General features: G+C 43.1%; 1 protein-coding gene across 1 annotated transcript; it reads left to right on the top strand.

Moving 5' to 3' along the window:
* The first annotated feature begins 2,939 nt into the window (after window positions 1–2,939).
* Window positions 2,940–5,419, top strand: Znf627 (zinc finger protein 627). Its single transcript, XM_075967612.1, has 5 exons — window positions 2,940–3,006; window positions 3,100–3,107; window positions 3,189–3,315; window positions 3,499–3,556; window positions 4,261–5,419. Exons 1-5 carry the CDS (start codon window positions 2,940–2,942, stop codon window positions 5,165–5,167), a joined length of 1,167 nt encoding a protein of 388 aa, XP_075823727.1. The 3' UTR covers window positions 5,168–5,419.
* The last annotated feature ends 5,331 nt before the right edge of the window (window positions 5,420–10,750 follow it).

Below are 10,750 nucleotides of genomic sequence, written 5' to 3'. Positions count from 1 at the left end.
CCACGGTTTCTGTGCCCTGGGAAATGTGGGTGGGATTTCATTTTGGGTAAAGGAGGAAGTTGCAGAGATAACATCCTGTCATCCACCTGCCCCTCCTTCAGAAGAAGCTGGGAACATTGCATCATCTGGACCCAGGGAGGCAGGTGCTGTGCTAGTGATTCACAAAAGGTATGTGTGTGGGAAATATAATATAGATAATTCAAATATAATATATTCAAATAAACAGACTTATTAAGAAAAAAATGAGAATTTCTGATTTCTGAGAGTGGGAAGGGTTCTAAGGGAAGAATACCTTGTTCACCCACTTTCGCATGTGTGGTATATGCATGTATACTCATGTATGCAGATATGCTTACACAGGTAGTGGGGTTTGGGTTAGAGATTGACATTGGTCACTCTACCTTGTTTAAGATAATTACTCCTCATTGAACCTGGTGTTTGCCATTTTGGCTAGACTGGCTAGCTGGCCAACAAGTCCCTGGGATCCTCCCTTTGGTGCTGGAGTTACAAGCTTGTGTTGTCATGCCTGACTTTTTATGTGGGTGCTGGGGATATGAACTAGGCCCTGTAGCTACTGAGCCATCTCTTTAGCCCCACATGTAGCTTAAATTGGCCTTCAAGATCCTCCTGCCTCTGTATCTTCAGCATTTCTTATAAGCATGCACCATTTTTGAGACATTTTTTCTATGTATCCCAGTTGGCCTTAAACTCAGTACAATCTGGTTTCAGCCTTGAGTGCTAGGATTCCAGGTGTGCCCCACCATGCCTCCCCCCACTATGTATGTTATAATTGTGAGTCCACTTACCATCATATTATTATCCCCATTCAACTGTGTTAGAAACTGTAGCTGTTGGGCTACCAAGATAGCCCAGCAGGTAAAGGTTCCTGCCACCAAACCTAATACCCTGAGTTTGAGTCCTGTGTTTGTTTGAATGAGAATGGTCCCCATAGGCTCATATGTTTGAATACTTGGTCTGCATTTGGTGAAACTGTTTGGGAAGGATTGGGAGGTGTGGCCTTGTTGAAAAGGTGTATCACTGGAGGGGAGCTGTGTCATTTCCAGCATCTCTCTCTCTCTCTGAATCCTTGTGGGTAAGGACATAAAGTCTCAGCTGCTGCTCTAGCACTGTGCCTGCCTGTTGTCATGCTCCCCAACATGATGGTTATGAACTTACCCTCTGACACGGTAAGCCCCAATAAGCTCTTTTCTTCAGTAAATTGCCTTGGTTTTTGATGTCTTAACACAGCAATAAAAAAAAAAAGTAACTGAGATAATACCCAAAGCCCACATGGCAGAAGGAGAGAACTTACTTCCACAAACATGTACTCTAATGTCCACACCTGCTATGGCATGTATACCCCCAGTAAATAAATGGAATTTAAAAAATCGAGAGCATTGTAGCTGTTAATCTGTTTCTCAGTACAGTGTCCGGCTCTGCTAGAGGGAGCGTTTGTGGTCTCTTGTCTCAGCACGTCACATGTGTCTTGTGCTGAAATGGCAGTGAATCGCATGGAGACTGTTTTAATGCTCAGCACTGTGAAGACTTTGTAGGGTCACAGTGCCCATGCTTCTCTCTCCTGTTTTCTCTTTGTCTTCCTGATGATTTTCTTGTGCAATTATAAGTTTGAAAGCTTATTTTTATTTTATGTGTGTGAGTATTTTGCCAGCACGTATGTCTGTGCATCATACTTTGCCCTTACAGGCCCGAAGAGGGTACCAGAACTCCTGGAACTAAAGTTACAGATAGTTGTGAGCCACCATGTGGGTGCTGGGAACTGAACCTGGGTCCTCTGCAAGAGCAACCAGGGCTCTTATCTGCTGAGTCATCTCTCAGCCCTTCTTGTGCAGTTTCAAAGTGGGGCAGAGAGAATGCGATAAATCTATGAGTAAGTCGGGCATGGTGGCACCAGCTGCAGTCCCAGCAGTTGAGTAGGAGGTTGGCCTGGGACAACCTAGCTGGACCTTAAAGCCAACAAGCCAGCTGGGGAGATGGCCTAGTGGGTGAGATGATTGCTGCAGAAACATGAAGACTGAGTTTGGATCCCTAGCTTCCATGTATATGAGGCTGTATGCCCGTGATCCCAGTGCTGAGGGTGGAGATATAGTCTGGGACTTACTGGCCAGTCAACCAGCCTAACTGAAAAATGGTCAGCTTCAGTTCAGTGAGAGGCCCTGAACTCACCTGTCCAGGAAGCCAGCAGTGCTCACCCTAGACAGGAAACACGTGATTCCAAATGTCAGCCATGTGAGCCAGCCTTCAGCTGTAGGAGGAGGGCCTGCTTGTTCATCCTGGCTGCCCAGAACCAAAATAATTTCACAGAAACCATATTCATCAAAACACTGTTTGGCCCATTAACTCTAGTTTCTTATTGGCTAACTCTTATATTAATTTAACCCATTTCTATTAATCTGTGTATTGCCACGTGGCAGTGGCTTACTGGGTAAAATTCCCAGCATCTGTCTCTGGCAGCTCCATGGTTTCTCTCTGACTCTGCTTTCTTCCTGGCAGAATTCAATTCCGTCTTCCCTGCCTACCTAAGTTCTGCCCTATCAAAAGGTCAAGGCAGTTTCTTCATTCATTAATGAAAGCAACACATAGACAGAAGGACCTCCTACACCATTCAGCAATTACTCTTCCCATTGTCTTGGTAATAATACAGAGTAATAGGGCACAGCACCTGAATCCTCCGCATGTGCATGGATATATACACACAATATAAATAAAACAAAGCAAGGCAACAGTCAGAATGTACAGACCAGTTCCATGTATTTTGGTGTTAGTACTTTATGAGAAAGTGAATGTGGACAAAGGTCAGAATTCTGGTAACTGTATTCATTTACCACAAACTAAAAGGTGTAGAGACCATAGGATTGTATGTGAATGTCTTTTAAAAGGAAGGTTTATTTTTATTTATGTGTATATGTCTGTGTTAGAATATGCTATGTGTGCTGACTCTACCCTTGGCAAGGAAGCCAGAAGAGGGTGTGAAGTCTCCTGGAGCTGGTGATTATAAGCAGCCTACTGTGGTTGCTGGGAACGGAATTGGGGTCCTCTGGAGAGCAGCAAGTGCTCTTAACTGCTGAGCCGTCCCTGTAGCCTCTTATGTGAGTGACTTATGGATTGAATACAGCTTCTCTGTGCCATGTGTCTCTCTTCCTCTTGTAAACATGTTTGCAATGTTTCAGGACTTGGTCACCTTTGAGGATTTGACTGTGAACTTCACCCCGGATAAGTGGGCTCTGCTGGATACTTCCCAGAAGAACCTTTACAGAGAGGTTGTAGGGGAAATCTTCGTGACCTTGGCTTCTGTGGGTAAGGATGTCAGCTTCTTACTTTCCTGCTAGACAGCCTGCTCTGCCCATCCGTGCTGGCTTCTGACTGGCAGTGTGGAAAGGAATACTCTGATGCATAACCAGAGCATCATTGTAGCATTCATGGGCCCAGAGTCTAGTCCATTCTCTCTCAGAACTCAGTGTTCTCCCTTCTGTGTTGTAGGAGAAAGATGGAACCAGAATATTGAAGACTGGTACAGAAATCAGGGGAGACTCTTAAGGTAACTCTCACTGAAAACAGAAAGGAATGTCCCCTGAGAGATGTTCAGGAGCTGGGCCGGCAGCTCAGGTGGTGTAGTGCCTACTATGCCAGCGATTGATCCTAGAATCTGTGTAAAAAGCCAGGTGGGTGTGGGGACAGCTTGAGGGGGGTAGAGATAGATAGGTCTCTGGGGCTTACTGGCCAGTCAGCCTAATCACACTGGCTAGTTCTTTGTAAAAGTAGAAGACCCTATCTCAGAAAATAAGGTAGCAAAGAAGACACCTAAGATTGACCTCTGGCCTCCACATGTACACGTGTGTACACGTACACATAAAGACAGAATTTTAGTTTGTCATTAAGTTTTTTAAAACCCACCCATCTGCATGTTTGTTTATTTATTTATTTTTACATTTTATTTGTGTGCACGTGTTTGTATGGGCTTACAAAGGCCAGAGGCGTCAGATTCCTTTGGAGCTAGAGTTAAATTCCAGGGTTCAATGTTGTCTTCTGGCACGCTGTAGTGTACAGACATATATGCAAATAGGTAAAACACAAAGAGACAGAAAATAAAAACAAAAGCATTAAAAAATGACCAGTGTACACTCTTAACTGCTGAGGCATCTCTTCAGCCTTCTAGTAAATATATGAATTTGAAGCCTATCAGTGGTTTGAAATTGTGAGTAAAGCATTTTTAATTGTTCTGATTTTTTTTTGTCTTAACAGCAGCCATATTAGAGAGAGACTTGGTGACAGCAGACCAAGTAGCCACTATGGAGAAACCTTCAGTCAAATTCTTAACCATGATCTGAAGAAGAAAAGTTCTACTGAAGTAAAACTCCGTGAGTGTAGTGTGTGTGGGACAGTCTTCACGCCTCACTTGTCCAGGAAGCCCAGCAGAGCTCACCCTAGGCAGGAAGCACGTGATTCCAAATGTCAACAGTGTGAGCCAGCCTTCAGCAGTTACTCTTCCCACATCAGTGCCAGGTCTCACACTGAAGACAAGCCGTATGAGTGTCAGGAACATGAGGAAGCCTTCCTTTCTCTTACCAGCCTTGGGGAATTCATTGTAACTCGTACTGAAGGTGGAGCGCATAAGTGTAATGTGTGTGGAAAAGATTTGCACTATCCCAGCTCACTGAGAATCCATGAAAGAATCCACACCGGAGAGAAGCCTTATCAGTGTGAACAGTGTGGAAAAGCCTTCAGTTGTTGGGGCTCAGTTCGACGCCATCAAAGGACTCATACTGGCGAGAAACCCTACACGCATCGCGAGTGTGGGAAAGCCTTCAGCTCTCTTTCAGGCCTTAAAGGCCACATGATGAGGCACACTGGAGGTGGGCCTTACACGCATAAGGAGTGTGGGAAAGTCTTTAATTCACCCAGTGCACTTAGTAAGCATGAAAAAACTCACACGGGAGAGAGACCTTTTTTGTGTAAATACTGTGGGAAAGCCTTCATTTGTTCAACTTCAGTTTGCAAACATGAAAGAACGCACACTGGGGAAAAACCCTATGAATGTGAGCGCTGTGGGAAGGCCTTCATTTCTAATTCAGGCCTCCAAGAACATATGATCAGGCACACTGGCGTTAGACCTTATAAATGTAAGTTCTGCGGGAAAGCCTTTGGCTAGCCCAGTGCGGTGCTAAGGCATGAAAGTGCTCACGTTGTATAGGATTCTTGTGACTAGCGTTTGGGAAGCCTTCACTTTGGGTCACTTGAGGACACATAAGGTATCTGAGAAAATCTTTTACTATCCTAGTTCAGGTACAGAAAAGAATTACTGGAGTGATATGGGAAAACTGTTAACTGTCAGATTTTATCTAGGATGTGTGATGTGTGAAGAAGCTGAAGAAAAAGCTTATAAATAAAAAAATAAAACCTGTGTCTATATGTGTGTGTATGTGTGTATGTGCGTGTGTGTCTGTATGTGTGTGTATGTGTATGTGTGTGTGTAACTGTAACAGCTTATTTTGTTGAGGTGGCCCAGAACATACATAGAAGACGGGTTCTTAAATTAGGCATGGTGGCACAGGCCTTTAGTCCCAGTACTGGGAGGTGGAGGCAGGAGGATCAGGAGCTCATGGTCATCCTCAGCTTGGGTTACATGACACTGCTTCAAAGGGGTGCCACAAGCCATCAATCCCAGTACTTGAGAGCCAGAGGCAGGTGAATGATGTGAGTTCAAGGCTTACATAGTGAGTTGCAGGCCAGCCAGATCTACATAGTGAAACCCTGTCTCAGAGTGGTTTGGGCATGCTCAGTAGTTAAGAGTGCTTGCTGTCCTAGAGAACTGCGTTCTGTTGTCAGCAGCCCTGTCGGACCTCTTACAGCGGACTGTATTTAGCCACAGGGGATTTGAAGCTCTCCTCTGACCGCTGCAGGCTCTGCACTCAATATACATACACGTAGCTTGTAAAAGATGGATGATTTCCCAAGTTAGCACCCAGGGACCAGGTTACAGAGGTTGCTGTGAAGAAGGCTTTGGGGTGGCATGCGTAAATGTGAGAGGGCACCGTTCTATTGAGTGCAAGGCTGTGGGAATGAACCGTTTTTAAAGTTGCAGTGTGCGGTGGGCATGTGTGGAGGTCGAGGACAACTCTGGCTTTGGGTCTCCCCTCCCATCTTTATACAAGCTCCAGGGGTGGAACTCGGGGTATCAAGGTTAGCAGTGAGAGCCTTCACCTGCTGAGCCGTCTTATCAGCCCAGATGTATCTTCTTTTGTGATTACTCTTGCTATTAGAATATCCTGGAACTCAACAATCCTCTGCCTCAGTCTCTGAAGTGCTTCAGCAGCAATATTTGAAAAACATTTTTCATTTATTACTGTGTATGTGTGTGTGTGTGTGTGTGTGTGTGTGTGTGATCCTGTCCTTGTGCAGGTCAGAGATCAACTTTATGGAGTCTATTCTTTCCTTCAATTACATGGGTTTTGGGGATCAAACTCAGGTTACCACACTTGCCCATCAAGTGCCTTTACCTGCTGAGCCATCTTGTAGCCCTAAGCGGTTGTGTTTAATGTTTTTGTAGTGTGAGTTTGTGCAAGTGTGGAGGACAAAGAACAACCTCCAGGTGTTGGCCTTTCCCAAATTGTTTGCATCGGGATCTATTGTTTGCATATACTATGCTAGTTGGCCCAGGAGCTTCTGGGAATTCTGATCTATATTCCCATATTCCCATCTTGCTGTAGAAGCCTGGCAATTAAATTACTTCTGTGGTGTTTGAATGAGAATGGCCCATAGGCTCATATATTTGAATACTTGTTCCCCAATTGATGGAACTGTTTGGGAAGGATTAGTAGGTGTGCCCTTGTTGGAGAGAGTGTGTCACCAGGGATGGACTTTGAGTCAAAAGACTTAAGCTATTCTGAGCCTTTCTGCTTCCAACTTCCAAGTCAAGATATAAGCTCTCAGATGGACCTGCCATTATGCTTTTGTTCCGCCATCATGGATTCATTGCCTTCTGAAACGGTAAGCCCCAAATTAAATGCTTTTCTTTTATGAGTTGCCTTGTTCATGGTGCTTTATCACTGTAAATGGAAGGTAGCTAAGAAAGCAGAAAATGAAAAGATAATGACAACTGAGATTTGCTTAATATTGATTATGATTACTATCATTCTGGTATTTCATATTTTATTCTTTTTTTTGAGACAGGATTTCTCTGTGTACACCTAGTCCTGACTGTCCTGGAACTCACTGTGTAAACCAGGCTGGCCTTGAACTTACAGAGATCCCCTTGCCTCTGCCTCCCAAGTGCTGGAATTAAAAGCATGTACCACTACTACCTGGCTTCATATTTTATTCTTAATACCCATAGTGGCCCTCTATGCCCTCTCAAAGAAAAAAAGCTTTAGACTACAAGGGAATGAAAAATATAAAAGGTGGATTCATAAAAGACAAGCCTTAGAAAAATAATTAGACATAAATAAAAATTAGAACGATACTAAGACAAAGACAGGGATTAAGACAAGAGCCTACTGAGCCACTGTATAATAAAATGAAGGCCAGTCAAAAGTTTCTAGAAAGCCAATTTTTGCTTACCCGGTTACTATACAAGAAATACCAGCAGATGATAGATACTCTGAAGATTATGAAGAATTTGAATGGCATCTCATAGCAATGCTAGATTTAAAAAAATCAAAAGAAGCTGTAATTTCATATAGTATGCATTCACCCTTTGTGAAGCAGGTATTAAATTCCTGGGCAATTCAATAGAGTGATTCCCAAGACTGAGAAGATTTGACAAAAGCAGTACTAGAAGCTGGTCTCCAGTCACAATGGTGATCATGGTGGAAGAAGATAAGGAGATAGAACAAAGAAATAGGGCTAGAGGTATCCATATTTCCCAAGGGCACTCTAGGTGAAGGTCAACATGCTGAGATACATGCAGGCTGAATATGACAATGCCACCTTGGCACTATGTCACACAGCAGCTTTAAGTGCTTGGGACAAGATTGAAGAAGCAAGAAAAGATGTTTGAACCATTTACTAAAATTATACAAGGTCCAAATTATACAAAGATTGGCTTCAGCTGTAAAAAGAAGAGTATCAGATTCAGACATTAATTGAATCTTTGGCTTTTGAAAATGCTAATTCTGAATGCAAAAATGTGATCAGGCCTCTAAAGACAAGATCAGCACCAATAGATGAATGGATTAGAAATATAGCTGATACTGGATCTCATGATGCAACTTTAATAGGAGAAGTAATCTCTAAATGTTTTAAGGAAAGCCAAGTTGTCAAATGTCTTGGCTGTGGCAAACAAGGTCATTTCAAAAGGGGTTGTAGGCAAGGCATTCCTAGAAACTATGTATTTTCTAGAGATAATCAAAAAAGAAGACCCCAGCCTTCTGGGGTTTACATTGGACTAATGAATGCAGATCAACAAGGGACAAACAAGGCATCCCTTGTTGGGAAACACTGGAGGGGGTCTCTTGCAGGCCAGAATATCAAACTGAAGTTGGTCAGTTCAGGTCAGCATCTGTAACTACACATTTATTAGAAGTTATGTCTTTATTAGGAATACCTTTACAAATTAAGAATGACGGTGCTCCAGCATATGTCTCTAGTAAAATGAAGCCTTTTTGAATATTACAGCATAAAGCATATTTTAAGAGGTATACCCACAATTCACAAGGATAAACAGTAGAAATCTGTAGAAAGATTCAATCATACTTTAAAAGTGATGCTTAATAAACAGAAAGGGGTAACAAAGACCTCCAGAGATAGATTACATAGTGCTTTATTAAGTTTAAATTTTTAAATGCCAATGAGAAAAATAACAACAACAACAGCTGCTGAGACACTGGGTGTTGGAAAAAACTTCTGAATTAAACCAGCCTAAATATTTTTAAGGATGTCTTAACTTCAGAATGGAAGTCAGGAAATGTGTTATATTAGGGAAAGAGGTTATGCCTTTGTATTCACAGGAAACAAAAACCTATAGATTCTTCAAAATTAATAAAGATAAGACTTGACTGGAGGAGACCTCCTGAAAATGTTGGCTGCAGTCATGAAGGAACAAACCAAGAAAAACAGGTGATGTGCATGTGGATCTATCTACATGGGAACAACTTTGCAACTGTATGAGACATGATGAATCTTGTTGGAGACAGAGTCCTCATGACTTATCACCCCATGCCATCCTTTCATATGGAATGGAGATTTATAATATAGTTTTGTTTTGCAGTCTGTGGAGGCCCAAAAAAATGTGAGCCTATTTCCACCTTGTCTGAAGGTCGGAGAGTTTTAGCTTGTTTTGAGTTGTTGACAATTATGGCTATACATCCTGACCTAGGGTGTGGTTACTTGGTCTTTTTGACATTAAGATGACCCATACAGGTCCACTCCACCCTAACCAATGGTCAGGATATTCAAAGACCATTGGGACTGGGAGGGAGCCTAGGGCCTAGCATTGCCCTTGTCAAGTTCTAAGGCACTACAGCCAGATATTAGGGAAGGTCCACGTGTTCCTTTTGCCAGAGATAAGGAGGGTGATGTCCTTTTTAGGGAGTAAGTGATGGAGGAAGGTCATTGGTTAAGTAATAAAGAAACTGCTTGGCCTCATAGGTTAAAATAGAGGTGGGAGGAGTAAACTGAACAGAATGCTGGGAGGAAGAGGAAGTGAGCTCAGAGGCCATGCTCCCCTCTCCCGGGCAGATGCCATGCAGCTCTCTCCAGAGCCAGACGTGATAGAGCAAGCCGCCAGGTCAGACATGCTGAATCTTTCCTGGTAAGGCTGGTGCTACTTAGATTATTAGATATGGGTTAAAGCAAGATATGAGAGTTAGCCAGAAGAGGCTAGATAGAAATGGGCCAAGCAGTATTTATATGAATACAGTTTGTGTGTTATTTCAGGGCATAAGCTAGCCAGGTGAGCAGGCGGCCGGGGTGCTGGGGACGCAGCCCCTCCGCTCCTACTACAACAAGTAAGAACTTTCTTGAAGCCACCTGAGGGAATGGGAGCTTTATCCAAATGCCTGACCTTGGGAAAAGGACTTTGCAGTTCTATTTCTGTTAAGTACGAGCCTTAGGAAACAAGTTTTCAACTGAAATTTTCTTAGTATCAATTCAAAAAAATTTATATGACTCAGTTTATCCAAATAGCTTACGCTAGACATATATCCTTATGTTGAATAGACCTCAAGTAACAAGAGACATTTTTAAAGCCACTGATTCTCAATTTTTTGATGCTTTGAGCATTTAATATAGTTTCCAATATTGTGGGCCCCCTATTACAAAATTTTTCCCGTTGTTATTTTACAACTGCCGTTGTTATTGTTAAGAATGTTCTGTCTCTTTAAGAGAAAAGCCATGCCCACTCCCCCCTCCCTCTGCTGAGACAGGCTCATCTTCAGCTTCCAGTCCAAGTTCTCTCTCTTTCCCATCTCCCTCTCAGATGCCTCTCCCCACTTCTCCCCTCCCCTGCTTTTGTCTCTCCCTTCTCTCTCTCTCTTCTCTTCTGTCTCTTCTTCAGAAGAAATGAAGATCTAAAAAAGAGAGAAGAAGCAGGCACCACCCAGGAACAGACCATCCAAAGGAGATTCCTAACGTCTAACCTTCATAGATAGGATCACCTGCAAGCACACACCCATTGCCTGGTGCCTGGGTGGTCTCAGTTTGTGATCCTTCTGGGAACCAGGTATTGCGCTTGGGTAAACTACTGAGACTCAGACCTCTATTGAGCTTGTCTGGCTGGGTCCTACAAGTGAACACT

The sequence above is a fragment of the Microtus pennsylvanicus genome, chromosome 3, assembly GCF_037038515.1.
Source record: "Microtus pennsylvanicus isolate mMicPen1 chromosome 3, mMicPen1.hap1, whole genome shotgun sequence".
In the NCBI taxonomy this organism is placed as follows: domain Eukaryota; kingdom Metazoa; phylum Chordata; class Mammalia; order Rodentia; family Cricetidae; genus Microtus; species Microtus pennsylvanicus.
The sequence above is the reverse complement of the archived record's forward strand: the minus strand, read 5'-3'. Positions and strand labels throughout refer to the sequence as shown.